At 26.6% G+C, this 22551-nt stretch overlaps 1 protein-coding gene across 4 annotated transcripts; it reads right to left on the reverse strand.

Moving 5' to 3' along the window:
- Positions 1-608: 608 nt before the first annotated feature.
- Bma-cpna-2 lies at positions 609-20751 on the reverse strand (the record flags this gene model as incomplete). 4 transcript variants are annotated; one of them, XM_043078121.1, is made up of 18 exons in its annotated part: positions 609-728; positions 1091-1190; positions 1366-1496; positions 2011-2090; positions 2248-2398; positions 2749-2880; positions 3535-3640; positions 4196-4351; positions 4770-4965; positions 14842-16813; positions 17369-17518; positions 17746-17881; positions 18282-18424; positions 18638-18820; positions 19022-19266; positions 19632-19797; positions 19996-20044; positions 20354-20751. In XM_043078121.1, 18 exons carry the CDS (start codon positions 20749-20751, stop codon positions 609-611), a joined length of 4614 nt encoding a protein of 1537 aa, XP_042934055.1. The 4 variants fall into 4 exon arrangements, with proteins under 4 accessions (XP_042934055.1, XP_042934056.1, XP_042934057.1 ...); XM_043078122.1 differs by having other exon boundaries at positions 4770-6114; XM_043078123.1 differs by having other exon boundaries at positions 4770-10212.
- Positions 20752-22551: the final 1800 nt, after the last annotated feature.

Below are 22551 nucleotides of genomic sequence, written 5' to 3' on the forward strand. Positions count from 1 at the left end.
ATAATACAGCAAAGAGAGAATCAAATAAGGAATATATTTGTTTAATTTCAAATAATAAAATATCGCAATAATCGGAAATGATAAAAGATTAGCAATGAGTAAAATTTTGCTAATCATTGATTAGCAAAGATTCGATCAGACAAACAGTTTGAATTTTAATGATAATTGTTTTGAAGTTGTTTACATTATTGTTATGGTTCATCCTTTCCAATTAGTTTAATTGGATCTAATAATCGTAAAGGAAATCGATTTAACAGAAATACAAATAGAATGAATTTTGAATTGTTGTTTATGTCAGTAATTTTACGAAAATTTGATAGTGTTTGAATTTTTTCAGGAAATTCAAAAACTTCTAAAATATTGAAGAGTAAAAAAATTGTGTTTACGATAAAGTGAACTGAATATAGAATTGTCAAATTTAAATCAAAATATTTTAGATGCTTAATTCCTATGCTTTTCTTTTTTCTTTTTTTTTTTTTTTTTTGTCAATAAATTTTGATTGAATTTCCTGCAAATAATATTTTATACATCAAAAATACCATCCCACTTACTTCAATCTTCAACTATTTCAATAAGTGAAATAAATTGTTACTATCATTGCTTTTCATCTAGCCGCGTCGTGAATGCTTCAGTAAGCCAAGTTCCTTAATTGCTTTATACTGATCAGGTATTTCCATCAGTGCATTAAGAGCAAATGATGCTTCCTGATTTGGTGCATTGAACATCACCTGAAAAAGTATAAGTTTAAATTTAAAATGTTAAAATTGTGAAAACAAAACAAAAAAAAAAAAAGCGAAGAATCACTTATTTCTCATTTTGCCATTTTTTAATGCCTCAACAATTTTATATCAAATTAAATTTCTATTAAGAATATTGAAAAAAAATTATATATTTTTGAAAGTACAACGATTAAACTAACAATAACATTTAGATTTTCAAATTTTTCCTCTTATCTGTTTAAAAAAAAAAAAAAAAAAGAAACATAAATATTATAATTTATTTTAAGTTATAAATTATTTTTTTATTTTGTTTTGTTTTTATGAATAACAAAAGAGAGTTTTTTGTAAATTTAATATGAGTAATAGCTTACTTTATGAAAATCAACAAAATGAAAATTATCAAACATTCGTTTCGGTAATGTTTCATCAAATCTGGTCATCATATTCCATGGTCCATCACCAACGCCAACCCTGAAGAAATGAAAAATTTGAAAAATTTTTTTTTTTTTTTTTTTAGTCTAATTCATTCGTTATTTTATTTAAGATTTCAAATTTGTAAAAAAAAAAAAAAAATTTGCTTTTTTTTTTTTTTTGAAAATTTAGTTTTTGAAATAATAATTGGAAAAAAATAAACAAATAAACGAACATAATAATTGATAATGGATAACGTGATGCTGCAGCAATAGCTTTTTGATTAATCTTTTCATTTGTCACCTGTCCATCAGCAACAATTACCAAAATATGATAGGAATGCTTCTCACGAACAATTGAGACTGCCTTAAAATTCTTTTTGTAAATTCATTAACTTTTTTGAATTATTTAAATTACCTTTTTGTAAATTGATTAACATAAATTACCCTTTTGAATTATTTAAATTATCGCTTTTATAAATTTACTAACACAAATTATCTCTTTGTAAATACATTAACTTTTGTAAATTAGAAATTCATTAATATTTGCGAATTATTTAAATTATCTTTTTGTGAATTCATTAACAAAAATTACTTTTTTGTAAATTCATTAGCATAAATTACCCTTCTGAATTATTTAAATTATCGCTTTTATAAATTCATTAACATAAATTACTTTTTTGTAAATTAATTAGCAATTGTGAATTATAAATTATTGACTTCAAATGTACAATTTTTGTGCATAATTTGTGTAAAATTTGAAAAAAAGCAAATATTTAAAATGTTAAAATATTATACAATTTAAGTTTAAATTATTTTCATTTCCAAAAAAAAAAAAAAAAAAAAAAAAAAAACGAAATTTGAAAGGATTGAAAAAGAACCTGTTCAATGAGTGGTACAAAATTTGTTGGACCAGACATTCGAATGGATGGTGTTTTATCATTGTATATTCTTAAAACTTCTGCAAATTTTATCATTTCAAATTAAAATGATAAAAATTTTATAATCATTTAAAAGTGTTAAATTTTGAATTTCAAAAAATGTTTAATTTTTAATTATGAAATTTTAATAAAGTTCATTCAAACATCTTATGCATATGTTATAATTTAATAATTAACCTTCAAAACCGTTGCATTCAGCATTTATATCATTTCGATCATTTAAATTAAAAATTCCATGACCACTTGATTCCTCATCACCAAATCCATAAGTTGGTATCACACCATCAGCATCAAATGATGATAATGTTTTTCCAACAATTTCAATTACCTGTAAAAATTTTCAATTTCTTTTATATTTAAAAAATTTCATATCGATAATTTAAAAAAAAAAAAGCAAAAAAAAAAAAAACAAAAGGATTTTTCTGATTTGATAAATATAATAAAAGATGGAAAAGAAGTAAATTTTTCTTTTTTTGTAAAAGATAGAGGAACAAAATTTTTACACATAAACATTTAAAGTTAAATATAATTAAAAAATAAAACCAATTAATCAATATCTATCAATTTGATAAATCAATTTATTAAGTATTCTATTAAAATTTTATCCTTCAGTTCGATGATAATTCGATATTTTTAAATGCAAAATTAACTTATGTGTATAAAAAAAAAAGACAATACCTGTTGATAAGGATTCATTTCATCTGAATTAAGAGAATGTAAATTTCGACCATCAAACGTTCTTTCACCTTGATATTTATTTGATTGCGTATAATCAATTCCAAATATTAAATTCGAATATTCTAAGCCAGCCTAAAAATTACATATTATATAGCTAAAAGATATACATTCTGAAATTTTCGCGACAGTTTAATTCATATATTTATTTATTTATTTGTTTTATTAATTAATTAATTTATTTGTTTAATTAATTAATTTATTTGTTTCATTAGCTAATTGATTATTGACCTTGTTTATCTTTTTTTTGCAAACAAATAGTCTTTTTCTTAACAATATTTTTTTTGTGACAATTAGCTATATAATGTGATATTTGAATTTGGTTATATGTTTCAATATTTTCGAATTAATAAATTTAATTTTAAACTGTTACAATGTGATGCTAAACTGATTGAATAAGTTAAATCAGAAATATCACATTTTAATAGAAATTTTAAAATTTACCTTTTTGATACCTTTGATGACATCTTCCAAAGTTTTATAATGTGATGTAAGTTAAATCAGAAATATCACATTTTAATAGAAATTTTAAAATTTACCTTTTTGATACCTTTGATGACATCTTCCAAAGTTTTATAATGTGATGTAAGTTAAATCAGAAATATCACATTTTAATAGAAATTTTAAAATTTACCTTTTTGATACCTTTGATGACATCTTCCAAAGTTTTATAATGTGATGTAAGTTAAATCAGAAATATCTCATTTTAATAGAAATTTTAAAATTTACCTTTTTGATACCTTTGATGACATCTTCCAAAGTTTTATAATGTGGTATATTGTGCGCATCACCAATTTCCATTGCTAATAATAAGCTATTCCGACGTACTGGTACACTGAAAAGATTAAGTTTAAACTTAAAATTAAACTTTCCAAAAATTTTATGTAAAAAGTTGAAAAATTATTGTATGTAAAAAAAAAAAAATTATATATTGAAAATTTCAATTTTGCTATTATGTTATTTTATATTTTAATATTTTAAAGTCAAAAATTTTTTTATTGGATAGTTCAAAAAAAAAAAAAAACTTAATTTTTTCTTTTTTTCACTTATTTTCAGACGTCAAATATTATAGTGATAAAGATAAAATTATGAGTGGAAAATGAATAAAGTAAGATAATTTAAAATATTTCATATTAATAAAATTCATATTAAAATACTTTAAAAGCATTACATCAATTATGAGTTTAAATTTAAAATTAAGTTTAAACTTAAATTCTCTCTCTCTCTATCTCTCTTCGTGGTTTCTAAAAATATTGCTATTAATGAGAAAATCATTTAATCACTTATCAATAGAGAATTTTCAATTCAAAAATTTATTATTAAAACAAAGAGAGAGGGAGAGTGGAGAGAGAGAGAGAGAGAGAGAGAAAGGGTTAAGAAAATTTCATACAAGTTTGGAGCTTCATTTTGTTTTAAAGTTTGCCGACGACCGTGTTGTTCCTTTTTCATTGGTTTTTTAACAATTAATGGAATTTCTTGCTGTTCCACTGTTACACTCATATCCATTGACATCGTTTTCTCAGTTACTTCAGCCGCAAAACTTACTCTAACAAGTAAAAATGATAAGTAAATATAGTAATGAGAGTTATATTACTGTTTAAACTATAAATTAAAATTAAGAGCAAAAAATGATTTGAATGAAAATTAAAAATATTTGAAATATAATCTAATTAATGCTGAGTAAATAAAAATAATTTCTTTTTTTTTTTTTTTGTTGGAAAGTTTATTATTTTGTTATATATATAATTATCAAATATTTATTTATTAAATTGAAATAATTTTAGTTATATGTATATAATTATCAAATATTTATTTATTAAATTGGAATAATTTTAATTGCAAATAAATGTTTAAAATATATATATATATATATATATATATTTTTTTTTTTTTGTAGCAATATATTAAAAAAAGAAAAATTTTTGAAAATTTTAAGAAAAGAAAAAAAAAAAGAGAAAAAGTACCGTTTTTCGACTTTTTCCTCTTCCACTTCATCTAAACTTTTATGTCGCAATGTCACAACAAGTGATTCCGTACACGTTAATGCTTCACGTTCAATTATTCGTGTTGTTTTTTCAATCTCTACTGCATCATTGTTGTTACGTTGCAAATTGTTACGCATCTCTAGTTCATGCCGTATAAACGTTTCTTCAGCCGAATCTGTTTGTAAACAAACAGGTAAGCATTGTTGTTTAGCTAATTTTAAAGCACTTTCTACATGCACTTCATTAGAACGCCTACACACTTCCAATTTATCAATTTGTATTGCTATTTCCAAACATTCTGTTGTGTCCAATATTTCCGGTACTGCATTATTTATTTCTTTGACAGTATGGTATTGTTTACTTGTCATATTTTCCTTTTTAAATGATACATCCAAATTGAAAATAATTTCTTCTGTTGCATTTACATTCATTATTATATGTTCACCATAGCATATTTCATTAATTGTCAACAATGTGTCAACATTTTGCTTTAGTGATAATTTAGATTGTAAACAATTACACAGCTCAATGAATGATTCATTTGAAGCATTACATTGTTTCTCGATTGGTTCACCTTGATTTTTTGCTTTCCATGCAATTTGCGCCAATTCATTATCCAATAATTTTTGCATTGTAACATTTGTTGTTAGCATCATTTCACTGAATTCATTTGTAAACAATTCTTGTGGTGTCACACAATTTGCTACCTTACGAATTACCAATGTCTCCAATTGAGCTAATTTGTTGGATTGTAATTCCATATGAATATTCCAATGATTTTCTTGTGATGCTAAACAATTTATACTTATTGCTTCACCATCATTTGCTATTTTCCTCGTTATTGTAGCAGATAGTTGTGTCATTGTTTGCTTTAATGTTTCCATAATTGTAATAGCTTCTTCATTTGCATATTTCGTGCTTAATTCCAAATGTCCACCATAACGTATTTCTTTCAAAATAGCCACTTGATTAGCGCTTATTTCTTCCGGTTTTTTCCACAAGAAATTATTGAATAAATTAATTTCTGTTGATTCATTAAATGTACAACATTGTTTATCACCTTTACGTGATGTATATCTCATCAATTCAACATTTGATAAATCATTTGATCGTTGCAATTGTACATTTGTTGTAATTATATATTCCGTAGCTGCTAATAGTTGACACATTTCAATTGCTCGATTTTTATCCATAAAAATCATTTCTGTTTCAAATTGTTTCAATGCTCGATTATTGTAAACAATTTCAATGCTAATGAATACTTCTTTAGCAGCCAAAGTATTTAAAATTAATGATCCACCAAAACGTGCTTCCGGTAATACTTCTGAAAATGCATCAATAAGTTGATTTTGTCGTTGATATTGCACATTAATAATTTCAGTGATGCTAGTACTTTCGGTTAGTTGAGCAATTATCGGTTCAATTTGATTAGCAATATGTGCAATGATCATTGTTTGTTGATCAGTAGATGAACAACAGTTGAAATGATAATTAAATTGAGTAGATAAATCGGTGATTGCTTTTGTTGTAAGTATAGGAGATTCTGTGTTATGACGTGGTGTACGTATGATCAAAATAACATTTTCCAAATTAAAACGTGAAGCAATCAATGAAGCTGTAAACATAATCAATGTTTCTTGAGCATAATTAGTTGTAAATATTAAATTTCCACCAAAATATTGATCACAAATGCATAATTGAGCATTTTCATACATTTCATTACGTTGCCAATATGTTGTAATCATTTCAATTTCATTTGTACATTCTCGAATTGTAATTTTAGCAAATTCATAATTAGCCGTATGCAACGTTGAAATTATTATTTTTTCATTTTCAAAAATTCCTTTCCACTGAAGATGACAATTTTGATTGATTTCATTAAATGCACTTGATTGCACTGTTAATTTGCATGGTTTTGCAATATTTGCAATTATCTGCTGCAAATATACATCTGCATGCATTAAATGCTTGCATATTAATTCTTCATTAATATTAGCAGTAATCGTACTTACTGCTAATGTTTCCAATTTTTGTTTACCACCATAAAATGCAACAAATTTGATCATTTCAATTTCTTCATGCTCATCCTTATGTTGATATTTTACAATGATATTTTCTGTTTGCAAAATAATTTCTTTTACAATTATTTCTGCCAAATCAATATTTGCCAGTTGTCGAGTAATTGTCACATTAGCCATTTGCAATTGTCGTTTCAATGCAATTTCTTCATTACATTCCAATGAAATTGCTGATTTTGTTGTAAATGCAATCGGAATACCATTATTGCATATATTAATTGTCAACGATTTTTTAGCATCAGTAATTAATTTTGATTCCAATTGTTGTGACATATTAATATTGCATTCATTGATTGCAAAAGTATTGAAAATGAAATGACCAGCATAATTTGATTGAAAATATATTCCTTCAATTTCTTCCATTAAATTTTCCTGTTTAAATTGATAATTGGAGCATTCATTTTCCACGTTAATTTCACGTAATTTCCAATGCATATCATCACCACGATTAGCTGCTATCATCCTTTGACATACTTCAATCACTTCAGCAATACGTTGAATATTGGCGCAAATTGTAATTTCCATTAATTTTGATTCAATTATATTAATTGGAATAATTTTTAAATTATTTTTAGCAATAATTGTTGTTGATACATTCATAAATGCATCACGTCGTTTCTCCAAAATCCATTGCACCAATTTTTGCTCATTTGTTGTTGCAAATGTTATCAGAATAGTTGGCTCAATATTTCGTGCCAATTGTACAATTATCTCTGAAATTTCCATTGAACTTTCTTTCAAATAATTTAAATTAACAGTTAATGCAATTGTTTCACATTCTTGCATCATCATTAGCTTCTTCATTAATAATTTTTGATAAAAAATCCAATTGATATTATCTACACTTTCCATTTTTTGTAAATTTATTTGCACAACAGTAGAGTCTGATTTGATGTTGATAAATTGATAAGAAATTGGTGATGGATAGCTATTTTTGCATGCTATCAATTGATTACAATGTGCAATTCTAATAAGATTATTTGTAAGCTCTCTTTTAGCATTTATTTCGTATTCTTCCGAAGCATTCATTGTGAGATTTAATTTACCACCAAATCGTTTTTCTTTTATTATCGTTTCCACTTCTATTGCTTCAATTTCTCGTTTAAATTGCAAATAGCTAATTTGTCTTATATCGGTTGTTTCAATTAATTTTACCTCAATATTAATACCTTTATTAGCTTCTTTAAGCAATAGAAATGCTTCATCGATAAATGATAATCTTATCAAATCTTTTCTAATTTCTTCCATTACTTCAGTGATAGATTGTACTGATAATACTGGTACAATTATTGGAGTTATCATTTGCTTTAGCATTTTTGCTGCACTTTCAAATGCTTCAGCTTTTTGATATTCAATTTGACGAGATATGAATGCTTCCTCTGCAGCTTCTGTATTCAAAATAAAATGTCCACCATAATTTGGAACACTCCAAGCAATCGCAAATTTCAATGAAGCTTCTTTAATTTTAAACTGTGCATGTACAGTATGAATAATTTCGTTGATTTCTCGAAAATATCTCTTAATTGGTTCCCCTCTTCGAGAGCAATAATATTGTATTGTTGCTATTTGTGGCATTTGTGGCGCTTTTGTTCGATTAATATCTACCAGTATTACTTTTGATGTTGCCGCTAGCATATCCATTGTTGCAAATTTTTTGGCGCACTCTTTGAAAACTTTATTAATTGCTTCATTTGCAATTCGATGTGACATTATCATGCTAGCATTGCTATCTTCTATTCTTGTCGCTTTTGTTATCAGTTGATAATTACCACCAAAACGTTTTTCAGTAAAATTACCCTCTGTTTCATATATTTCACTTTCTTCATTATACTGAAATCCCATAGTGATAAAATTTTGTTTGGCTTCTTGCAACCATACTGATAAGCATTCACCCTTATTTCCAATAATTATCACAAAAGTAGTAGCTTTTTCTTGTGGTACTATTCTAAATTCATCGTATCCATTTACAATTTCTTCTTTTGTGGTACTTGTCATTAGCATTTGTGGTTCTGACTTTTGGCTTATGATAATTGTTTTGTTAAATTCATCAAATGATATTTGTTTGCATGCTATTTGTGCATAAATTGTTATCTGTTCTTCCACATATTCTATCATATCAATAGCCATCTTATCACCTTTTCTAATTTCAGGCCATACTAATTCTACCTCCAACGATGCTAATAATTGTTTTCCTTGCAATTTCACATCCATATGAAATTTTTCATTCTCAGCTTGTTCACATTCAAAAATTTCCATTTTCATCCAATTAGCCATAGTTTGAATTGTTTCAATATATTCTTCCACTTCATTTTGTTTCAAACAAATTTCTAAAATTGTATAATTTGTTTTGTCCTTGTTCTCGTCACATTTCACGTACAATGGAAGTGCTACGAGAAATTGTTGATCACGGCAAATATATTCATTTGCTGATTGTTTCGGTAAAATATTTGATACACGATGAAGATTAATCATTGCGTTTAACTTTTCCAAAATTGTTTCGTACACGTTTACGTCTAATGTATCATAATTTTTATCGTTCCATAATATCTCGTAATTTTCTTTCTTTTCATAATTTTTCAATTCTATTGTCAGCTCATTAAATTCAATTTGTAAATTACATTGACAATGCTCGTTTACAATGATATTTCTGCTTTTGCATATTTCCAAATTACATTCCGTTGCTATCCATTTTTCATCAATTGAAATTTCTTCTTCGATAATTGCTATTGTTGACAATTTACTCACAATGTTATGCTTATGTTTTAAGCTTACTTCTGCTTCTAAATCTCGATCAACAGTAGTCCATTGTGATAAAATTTCAAAACCTTCCGAATTTGTCTCTCTCATTTTTTCACGTACACTATCCGTATGCATTCCTTTCAAAATACTCTCCGTTTCAGCTAATACTTTACGTGAATTGATTAATTCAACATTTTCTTGTAATGCTATTGCTTTCGCATAATTAGTCTCCAAATTGACGACACTTCGATTGATAACTGATTTACAGATATTATCTTCCACTTCTAGATTTGATGCCGGAATGGAAAATTCCACATTTGCTTCATTGGTTATTTCTTGAGCATGCTGTGCTTCAAAATGTTGTGTTAAGGTTAAGATAATGCCAATAATATGTGAAGCAGATTCCGTTGTTTGCGTTGCGGAACGGCGTATCAATAAAATTCCAGCATCTGCTTGCACTGCAGTACTTTCCGCTATGAATTCAGTCAAATTTTCCGCATGTAATATTGCTTTTTGTTGTACACTTTCAGCAAATAATTCTTCTTGTTGACGTGCCAAAATGCTTTCATTCATTTTACATTCTATTTTAAATTGTCTTTCACCGCCTGAAACAGCGGTGTTTGTATGAAAGTGTGCGAAGGCATTCTCATCAACTGATTTCATATAAAGCATTTGTTTACATTCCAAACAAATTTCCTCACTAGCTTTAGTATTAAGCGTTATTTGCTCACGGTTAAATTCACAAATATTAATAGCAATATTTGAATCGTTCACAATTGTACTCCATATTGCATCTACAAATTTTGTTACTTCATTTTGTGCAACATATTTTTGCTCATCGAGAATCCATTCTCGATTTATATCATTTTGAATAATTTTTAATGATTGTTGTTGTGATTGTTTATCAAATATCATCATATATGTTTCGTTAATTTCTGAACAGGCAGCATCTATAAATTCCGGTTTTCCGATTTGCTTGTTAATTTGAATATTTTCTTGCTTAATTGCATCAACGTTGCATGTTATCTTTTTCAATTCTACACATACTTCAGCTGATAGCGCATTCTGTATCATATCCCATTGCGCCATATATTGTTGATGTTCATTATCAAATTCATGAATGCATACAGAAGTCCTTTCACGTTTCTCATCCGGAAAAACACGTCCAACGCTTGATATATGTTCCGCTTGTGTTTTTAATACACTCATTAGTGTTCCTTTCAGATTTATAATGAATTTCACAATTGGTTTTTGCGCAATGCTAATAAAACTTTCAGCCGATTCCGCATTACAATTGCATTTTAATTGTATATCCAACAAGACAGATTCGAAATTAGCAAACTTTGTGTCAAAATAACTTTTAAGTTTTATTGAAGTAGCAAGTTGTACTTCAACTTTTTCTGCTATTTTCTTCTGTTCCAATTTTGCGAAGAAACCTGTAATTACTGTTTGCGCTACGCCATATTCCATAATATGTGCGCTAATTTGAATAATTTCCAAATCTCGCATTACACTACCGCATTCCTGAGCGGAAGATTTCTTAAGCAAAGAATATTCTCGACTTTCAGAAGCTATCATTAATTGCTTTTCATCAGTGGTAGATATTTTCAAAGAGCGCTTTAGCTCAATACTATCAAAATGATCGTCCATTTTTCCAATCATTCCCGAAAACTCGACATTCTGTTCCGTAATTGCTATAGTAGATAACTTTTCCGTTTGCGTTTTTCCGATTGGTATCAATTTTTCCGTTGATGCTCTTCTTATAACTTTATTCCATCCAATAGCTAATACTTCATTCTCATGTTCAGTTTCCGGATACTTAGCATATGTATTCTCCGTTCTATTACTTCTGATACTTGGTGATATTTCCAGAAAACTATTCCGATTGCTTTCTAAAATTGTAGACTGTTGCGTGATGAAACTTTCAGAAATCGACTGCAAATTCATACATTCTTGAACATTCATCTCTTCCGGAACAATCGTCCATTGATCTATTTGATCAGGTAAAGTAATATTTTGCGTAATATTTTCACTTGCGTGAATCATAAGTTTATCAGCAATAATTCTGGTACATTCTTGAGCCATTTCCTGAACTATAATCTGCTGATATAGATCACTTGAATCAGTTAATTCCTGATTATATTCTCTAATATTTGCTATTGTAGTTTCAATATTAGACATTTTGAGCGTTCCTACATATTCCATTTTTTCCTCAAATTTATGCAATAATTGTTTGCTGTATTCTTCGGAAAATGTAAAATTCTCTGTTGTTATGTTAAATTCTGGAATACAAAGGTGAACTTCTATTCCGGATAATGTTTCCTGATAATCAACGAAGTTAAAAGAATTGTTGATTGATTCTTTTTGAGTTGCCCGATAAATTATTTCTTTTACTTCTTCTTCTTCTTCTTCTCTTCCATTCGTTGTCAACGTTGTTTGATGACAATTTCTTAATTTACATTCAATGTAAACATTTTCAGTTGGTGAAACTTTTTCCATTTCTAATTTCAAAATGTTTGTTTTTAAATTTGTGGAAATCGGAAAGTTTTGATCTATTTGAATTGTATCAGTAATCTTTTCATGTTCAATTTGATTAAACTTTTCTTCCATTTGTGTTCCTACATATTTTCCAAAATTCCAATCTTTTGATATAATTTGACGTATAGATAAAACTTCTTCTCTCATTTCTACTATTTTTTCATTTTCATTCCTGATCAATAATTCCTGATCAATTTCCTGATCAATCTTTGCTATTTCTTCAATTTCTTCCTTTAATTGTTTCATCTCTTCTAGCAATTCCATATTTCGATTAGTCTCGAATTGTTCTTCTATCTGTTCAAATTCTTTTATAATTTTCTTCTCTTCTTGCATCATTTTTGTTTCCATCATTTTTTTCTCATTTGGCGCAAATTTAGGTGGAAAATGCGCAATAGCATCAAATCGAGTGTTCCTTTCATTGAAATTAATCTGATTGCTGCTCTCATCAAATGTTCTTTTATTGTCTGACACCTGTAAGGTAGTAAACAATTCATTGTTTACTGATTCACTTTCACTCCATGCTTCCTTAGTTGATGTTTTAATTTTATCAAATGTAATCATAGCATCATTTTGACTTACATCTTGTTTTTGAACTGATACAAGAAAAGGTTGTGAAGCTGTTTGACAATAATCAATTTCACTAATATTATCATCTAATTTTTGCTTTTCTATTTTTGAAATTTCTGTTCTGGTGTCAAATACGGTTATGTTTACCGGTTTTAATATCATATGCTCAATGGTTTCGTTAGTTTTTGTAGTGCTAGCAGTTGTTTCTTGAAATATTTCATTCTCACATTCGACATTTATCGATGATGGAATCTGAGTTTGAATATTTTTTTCAGTTATTTCCCAAAATGTTGTTAAGTGTTTTTCATTTGATTCATTTACATTTTCGTAATTTTCATTTTCCTTTCTCATAACTGATGTTTCCGTTGTTTCGCTTACATGATTTCCGGTTACGAATATAGATGATGATTCATACTGTTCCGATTTTCCAACTTTAACATCATACTTGCATAATTCCGGAATAGCATCATATTCATCATCGGTTGCTACTAGAAATTCTTTTAATGCAGTTGCTTCAAGACTATTGGTCAACGAATGTGTCATATGTAAATTCATTTTTTCTGAATTTACCATTTCGGAATATTTCATACGATTACATGTAGCATCTGAAATATGGCTTATTTCATCGAAAAATGCTTCAGAATTCTCTTCCAACGATGATTCAAGTAAATCACCAACTGATTTTGATATTTGTTCGATATGAGTTTGTTTCTGTCGATAATATGATTCTGTGATTGTAGCACTCCAACTTTGTTCATCTGAGAAATATTCACTTGTTGTTATACTGCGATCTCTTACGAAAGTAAATTGCGTTTCACGTTCTGGTGTCGCAAGTAATGTCGTATCAAGATTAAAACCAGCATTAAGCATCGCAACACGTGTTTCACTTGTATTATTATAGAAATTTCTCTTCAATTCATCATTTTCTTCAATTTTATCTCTTTGTTCATTTCTATTATTAAATTCAAATTGAATTCCATTTTCTGCGTGCTTTTCTTCATTTTTTCCTTGCCAAGAAATGTACAGCTTTTGTTGCTCGGATGGAAATTCTTGCAAATGTATTCGTTCATGTTCAAATTCCTTCGTATCTTTTTTAAATTTCATTGTTGTTTTATCAACTTTACTGTTGTCTTGTGATATTGATTCTTTCCATCGATTTAAATTTTCTGACGCATTTTGCAAATTGGAATTTGATATATCGGAAATTTTCATCATTTTGAAGTTATCACTTATGTATGAATGATTAATTATTCTATTTGAATCGATATCATCGAGCAATGACAAAGAACTGATTCCATGAGATGATGAATTAATGAAATTAATTTTTGTATTCCATTGTTGTTCTTCTTCCTCTTCTTCTTTTGTATGCTTTTTTCTATCATTTATATTATTTGAATTCATAGTTGAAATCAATTTAATAGGTATCACTCGAAGCTCATGTTCTGATAACATTTCATTTATATCATTTGCGCCATCTGTCTTAGTTTCATCCGCATCTATAATTTGAGATGATTTCTCCACATTTAAAATTGTTTGTGTAGATGATTGCTCATATTCTATGTTGATTATCAGTAAAAAATGATAATTCAATTTCATTTTGTTGCATCCATTGTAAGCAATGATAATGATGATAAGCCTTTTTTATTTCATTTCATCGCTTAAATTACTAAATGACCAATTGAATTGTCATTTTACCTTAATGCTTATCTCATCTGTATAAGTAAGCGTACAAAAGATAGCCAAAAAGTATCAAACATCTGCTAATTTTAGCCATCACTTATTTCATCAAAGTGACATAATTCATTTACAATTTCAACTTTAGCACTTTATGAAAATTTCTCGAATCTTTGATTATGTGTTATTGATTGAAACATTCATAGAAATAGTAGTAGTGATAATTAAGGGAATAATTTTATGTGCTTTACCGTAAGTTGGTAAAATAGTTTTAAAATTGAATAAATGAAAATGTTTAGTTGTTGTATTTATATTTGTTAAATTAGTGATTAAAAAATTAGTGCTGGCAATAGCACCAAAAGAATTGGTGAGCAATTCAAAAATATTAAAAGTATTGGTAGTAGTGATAGTAGAAGAAGTAGTAATAGTAGTGGTAGAAATGATATTTGACCTACCTGTCACTGCTTCAGGCCATTCACGTTGCACTTGACCATGCGTGATACCTGCACGTTGTAACAGAATAGCTACGTGTTCATTTTCATCACCAAATTCTGTGACTGTCAATTGTTCTTTCCGTTTTATACGTTCCAATAATCGTATAGTTGTAGCTAGCATTTTTGTGCTTCGATTCAATGATACGTTTGAAATACGTTCACTTTCACGACTAGCTCGTGAGCAAAGATTAACTTTGCATTTGTGTGCGTCTTTTACGATAAATTCCGTCATAAGCGTATTAGCATATTTACTAATACATCCAATACTTAGCATAATTATTGTTGCTTCTTCTGTAGTAGCTTTTGTTTTTAGCATATGTCCACTGGACAATCGTGAAATTTGACGTACGTCATCACAGGACATCATTATTGTGGTAGCAAATTTATTTTGCATATAAATTACCACTGTTTCATTTGCTGATTGGAATATTTCAGCAGTGAATGTTATATGCAATAAATTTGGTATTGCACGAATGCAGCACACATTTTGACATGCAATAGCAGATGAAATAAATTTCAAATAAATTTGTGCCTCTTCCTCACTGGATGCCAAGAATTTAGCAAATTCTCGATGAATTATTTTATCATTCCAACAGCAAATATTATGCTGGAAAATATCATCCAGATTAATTGATTTTTGAATTGTTATAATTGCATTACTAATTACAGCACTCATTTCTTGTATTATAAATATTTCCTTAGAAATAATTCTTGTTGCAAGTGTAGCAACTACCTCTTCTTTTTTACCATCAGTGCTAACTTGTGTGATTAAATTGATAAATTCAATTGGTTGACTTTGTTGAAAATGTTTTGGTGAGCTACGTTGATCATTTGAAATAATTATTGCAACTTCAAATTCACCACGTGCTTCTTGCTTCATCAAATTTAAATATGTTGAACCACAGCTGGTAATTTCGTCATCTGAAGCTGATTCTGATTCCAATAAAATTTGTCGTTTCTTTTTTAAAATCATTTCACCCTCAAAATATTGTCCTTTTTGTTGCATACCATAACTGCTACCTTTTGCTTCATGAAATTCATATGACTTTTCAATATTTAATTGATTATAATCAATACGTGGAATAGCAAAATTTGCTAAAATTGCTGATGTATCGGCCATTCGACGTAAATCCAATTCTGTAATATTTAAAACAGGAATTTTCACCGGTTCAATTATTTGTGGTTTTTCGAACAAAAAACTTGGCTCTTTTTGATTATTAATTATCATTTTTTCATCGATTGATTCAATTGAGTCGAAATGTTGTATACGTCGAATAGTTGTCTCACCGGAATATTGTTTTCCGTGTTGCTCTATACCATATTTAACAAGATTTGGTAATTGTGAAATAATACGTTCACGTATTAACGATAAAACAGCTGAGAAAACGTTTGGTACTGCAACGTTAACTTCAATAAATGAATGATCTTCCATACGTTTTAAATTACATTCTAAATTAGTATAAATAGAAGGTAATAATATATATTTGTCATTCAGACTTTCTGATGTTGTCGTTACATCTGAATTAGTTCGTTGATAAGGTCGTCGTCGTCGTATTTCAGAATGACCTTTATATTGATGACCTTCAACAAGAAATTTAATATCAGATGATGATTGATTAATTATTGCTTCATTTTTTAGCATTTTCGTCTCATCAAAATTTTCTGATAATGATATCATTTCATGTTTGTAATTGCTATGTGATAATTCATCATCCGTTGTATTAATTGTTGTTTGATCGATCGAGAAATCTTGAAGAAAATCATTTCGCTGTCCAATAATATATGTTTTTAGAATTTTTGTCACATTCTCAATTACTTCTACTTCAACTCGTGTTTTTGCTGTTGTTGTTGTTTTCTTTTCATCATGTTGATTTAACATTTCCATATCATGCAACAATCGTTGACTTAATAATGACAAATATTTAGCTTTATCCTGAAAATGTAAAAATTTTTTTTATTTGAATTTTTTATTTCAAAAAAAGTGTAGAATTTTCTATTTGTTTATTTGTTTATTTTCTTTTTTACATCTAAATATGATAGTTGAATTTGACTCTATAACATATTTGATATATAATAATTAACATTCTAAAAAAAGAAGTGTTGAAGTTGTAATTTAAATTTTCAAAAAAGGTGACAAGAACTGATTAATTCGACTAGTTTTTACTATTTCATTACTAATTAGTTTTCACTTTTAGTTTTTACTAATTCATTTTATTTTAATGTGATGAAATTTATGACTTAAATAATAAATTACGCTGACTTTGTTTTCTTTTTTTTTTCACACATTTAAATACGATATTTGAATTAATCAATCATTCTACAACATATTTGATATGTAATAATTAACATTCGAAAAAAGAAATGTTAAAATTATAATTTAAATTTTTAAAAAGAATGATAAGAATTGATTAATTTGATTAGTTCTTTGCTAATTCATTTTATTTTAATGTGATGAAATTTCTGATTTAAACAATAAATTAACACTAACTACATTCGATGGTATTTGAAAATCAGCATTATCTCGTGTTTTTAATTGATCATTTTCATAAAAACTCATTTTGAAACTTCCATCGCAATTTTTATCATTCGTTGATTCGTCTTCCATAATTAATGTACGATTTCCTAATGTAGTTTTTACCTGTAAAAATAAAATAATTAAAAATACTATCAATTAATTTATTTAAAGTATTGTAAAACAGGAACAACAACAAGAAAAAAAAAAAAGCAAATAAATAAATTTACAAAATAAAAAACTTTAAAAGTAGCATTATTATTTAATATATTTTTGAATGAATAACAAAAAGATTAATTTATTATTTTTAAAGTTTCAATTTAATTAACAAATACAAAAATATGAAAGAATACTTTATAATGAGTAATAGTATCATGTATTGTCCATGCACTACATGTACAATGCTCAACAGATATAAGATCTGCCCCAACAACTTTTTCCATTTTTAATTTGCCTTCCACTGTTGTTCGAATGATTGGTGGTCCTTGTCTGTAAATATTACAATTATGAGTTTTTAGAGAAGAAATAAAGTTCATTTCAATCTTAATTTCACTCAACGTCTTATGAAGTAAGTTTCAACTTAAATTCATTTAAAAAAGTTATGAAGTAAATTTCAACCTTAATTTTATTCAAAGTAAGTTTTAACTTCAGTTTATTCAAAGAGTTATGAAGTAAGTTTCGACCTCAGTTCATTCAAAGAGTTATGAAGTAAGTTCCAACTTAATTTCATTCAAAGAATTATGAAGTAAATTTCAGCCTTAATTTCACTTAAAGAGTTATGAAGCAAATTTCAACCTTAATTTTATTCAAGGAGTTATAAAGCAAATTTCAACTTTGCAAATGAATGGAATGAACAAGTGAAGTTAAATAGATGCAAAATTGCATTAACCTTTTTTGATTAGTATAAACGGTAACTGTTTGATGTCGCCGTCCTTCTTCATCAGTATATGCTGATGTATCAGTAGCACCAAGATCACTTAATCGATCACTATCCCATGAAAAAGCATTTAATAATTTCATCATTCCACCATCCTATAATTTAATTTTATTATTTTATAATTTAATTATGCAATCATTAACAAATTAAAGTATTATTTATTGTAACGATCGAATAAACACAAATATACAGTAAAGTAAAGTTTTTACAAATAACACTTCTAATTGTTATCAATTAAAGTTAATATCTTTAAAAGTTATAAATTAAATTTCAATATGTTAAATATTAGAAAAAAAAAAAATTTTAACCTTTGCCCTAATAACTTTATTCATTGATGTAGTAGATGCAGATTTTGGGATGCGATCGGATGCATGCAGCGGACGTGAACTACTGCTATACCAAATATCTGGTGGCTGTGAAGAAAGACGTAATAAATCATGAGTGGCTTCATCTAATGCTAATGATGCATCACGACTTGAACGTGTTGGTGACTGTAATTTTGCATTTTTTGGTGACATATTTAGTGACACATTTTAGATAAAGTATAAATATAATAATTTATCAATAATAGAATGAATGTATTTTAAAATAAGTGCTAATTTTTTTGCTGTATATTTATTTTGAAGGCAAAATGAAGATTAAAAAAAAACAAACAAACAAACAAAATAAAAACAAAGAAAATAAAAACAAACAAAATGCTCTCGATCAGGTAAATTGCTTTTAGGTAAATCATTCCTAGAATTCATTCTTGAAATTGGTGATACATCATAATTAAAATTGATGAATGCTTGTTGTGATGGTATTGTTGTTCCTGTTGGAGTGGTTAAAAATGTGGGTGGTGGTGCCAAACTTTGACCACGTCGTCCTGATATTGTTGTTGTTGTTGTAAACAATTCATCCTCAAATGTGACACTTTTTGGTGACACTGGTGCTGACACTGTAATATTTCACTATTTAAATTATTAACTTTTTATTTTTTTAATTTTTTTTAACAAATGATATCATTTATACATCTTTTTTGTTATACTTAATTTTTGAATTATTCAATTATAAAAAATTTTTTTCTTTTTCAATTTCAAATGCTAAATTTTCTAGATCTTATAAGTTTAATATAAAAATTATATGAAATTAATTTATTCCTTAAAATATTTACATTTATTTATTCTAAGTAACAATGAAATTTAGACTTATTTCAATTTCCTGTTAAAAATATTGTCGAACACGTACGTATACGTTGAAATTTACGTGTAAATAGCTTAGCAATAAAAAAAAAAAAATGAAATTTAAAAAAAAAGTAGTTACTTTCACGTTTCTCTTTGTCAACAGAAATAACAAGTTCATGTTGTTGTTGTTGCCTATCAATTACAGCATATCCGTCATCATCGTGTAACAAAAGCCTTCTTTCCGGATCTGTACTTGTTCCTTCATCATCGGCTAATGACCGTGAACTTGGTGGACGGAAAAATTTCTGGATTTATAAAAAAAAAAAAATTTCTTAAAATATTTTTTTTACAAAATTTATAAATTTAAATATTAACTTGTCTTTTGCATTAGAAAAAAAAAGAACTTTTTTTATGAATTTAAATATTAATTCATTTTCTGTATTTGAAAAAAAAAAAAAACGGAAAAAAAAATTTTTTTTTATTTTTTAAAAAAAAATATTTACCTGAAAAAATCCACGTTTTTGTTCCACTCCCATATCATCACTATCATCTCTGTAATTTTCTCGTCATTTTTTTTTTTCATAAATTTTATAATTTTTTTTGTTTAAAAATTTTATATAAAAAATTTTTTATAATTTTCTAATTATCAATATAATTAATTAGTAATATTAACTGTTAAATTTAATTTATGAAAAAATTTTTGCTAAAGAAAAAAAAGAAAATAGCAATCAATATTGACTATTTAAAAAAAAAGAAAAAAAAAGAAAATGAAATTGTAAAATTGTTTTAGAAATTTTAACAATAAAATTAATTTAATTAATTGAATAAAAAAAAAAAAAAAAAAACAATAATTATTATTACTTGTTATTGGTTTTTTCCTGATTGAAAAGATACCGGAAGCCACGTTTCATTGTATTTCTTCTATTCCTGCAACAATCCGGATCATCACCATTTGCATCTATAAATTCCATTTCATCCTTTCCTAATTCTACAGTTCCTATTTTAGGTGTTACGGTTAGTACGGATGAATAATTTATATTTTCCTGATTTGCTTTTTTCATCAGTGATTTCATTTTTTTGATTGATATTATTGCTAGTCTATTTAGAAATCGTTTTTTCCGAATTGATCCAGTTTCCGGAGTTGTTTCATGTAATTTTTCACTACCGGTTACTGATAATGTTGAGGATGATTCCTGATTTCCAGCATGTGATGATGATGATTGTTGATCATTGCATAATTCTGATGGAATTTTAAGCATTGGTCTGTTAATTTTCTTTGGTATATGTATATTTTCTATGTTTATTAATTTTTTTTGCTCTTTTTCCGGAATTTTTTCCATTTTCCGGAATACTTTTTTAGGTATATGACATTTTTCAGAATTAGAATAATAATTATCGTTGTTATCAGCGTAGCTAACACTCATCGATCGATTTGTTTCCTCGTTCGAATTATCAATTTCAAAATATTTGTGATACGTTCCGTTCCTTCTGGATTGTTTACTGGTGTTATCGTAAGCATAGCTATGTTTACTTTTGAAGTATAAACAAGTTGCAACAAAAAACGATGTACCAAACATAATTGACCGTTTCAGGTTGATTTCATCAAGCACTAAATAGTTATAGTACGAATAATTAATTAATTAATTAATTCGAACAAAACAAGCACAAACAAATTAATAGCTAAATTAATTAATTAATTAATAACAATTAACATAAATAAATGCAAAAAAAACATTTTACAAAATTTGAATAAAAAAAAAAACAACAATTTTGCTAACTTTTTGATTGTAATAATCAGAAAAAAAAATGCAATAAAATTAGTTAATTTTTAATTGAAAGTATGACACTTACTACTTGGATAAAATAAAATTTGATATTGTAATTATACTCAATACTCAATAAATTAAATTAAAAGATAATTATAGGAATGCTTTTTGTTTTTCAATAATAAAATTTGAAATTGAAATTTTTATTGAAAGCATTGTTTATTTATTAAAATTAACAATGATGTCGTCAAAAATCGAAATAATAAAAAGTAAAGAAAAAATTAATACGATAATAGTAGTAATAATATAAAGATTTGGTGCATAATTATGAAATTCTTAGATTTAAACACCAAACATTCTTAGATTTTGACAAAAGATTCAAACAATAAGTTATGAACTTTTGACCTTAGCAATAAGTTATGAACTTTTGACCTTAGCAATAAGCTGTGAACTTTTGACCTTAGCAATAAGTTATGAATTTTTGACTTTAGCAATAAGTTATAAAGTTTTGACCTTAATAATCAGAGAAAGCAATAAGTTATGAACTTTTGACCTTAATAAATGGAAAAAACAATAGGTTATAAACTTTCAACCTTAATAATCAGAAAAAGCAATAATTTATAAACTTTTGAACTTAGCAATAAGTTATAAACTTTTAACCTTAATAGTCGGAAAAAGCAATAAGTATGAAGTTTTGACCTTAATAATCGGAAAAAGCAATAAGTTATGAACTTTTGACCTTAATAATCATAAAAAATAATAAGTTATAATCTTTTGACCTTAGCAAGAAGTTATAAACTTTTGACCTTAATAATCGGAAAAAGCAATAAGTTACGAACTTTCGACTTTAATAAACAAAAAATGAAATTAAATTAAAAGCCATTGAAAGTTAATATCATTTATTTTACCATTAAATCATTAAAATTGTATATTCATTCCGTATTAATTATCAAAAATATTTCAATAAGTTTAAAAAAATGAATGAATCTAAAAGCGAGAAAAAATTTTAAGATTGTCTAAAAGTTAAACGATGAAAGAAAAGGAATGAAATGAAAAGGTACCACTTGACTGGTTTTCATTTTCTTCTTTCTTCTTTACAAAAAAAAAAAATCTTTGATGTAAATTTTTTTTGTTTAAAAATTTCAAAAATTTTTATACAAGGAGGAACAAATACGTAAGTATGAATTGTTGTAAATAGAGAAATAATTTAGTTTCATTAATTGTTTAACTAATATTATTTATCATTTTTTTGTTATCTTTTTTTATCATCAATTTTTTTTTTTGAAAATATTT

The sequence above is a fragment of the Brugia malayi genome (assembly GCF_000002995.4).
Source record: "Brugia malayi strain FR3 genome assembly, contig: Bm_v4_Chr2_contig_001, whole genome shotgun sequence".
Taxonomy (NCBI): domain Eukaryota; kingdom Metazoa; phylum Nematoda; class Chromadorea; order Rhabditida; family Onchocercidae; genus Brugia; species Brugia malayi.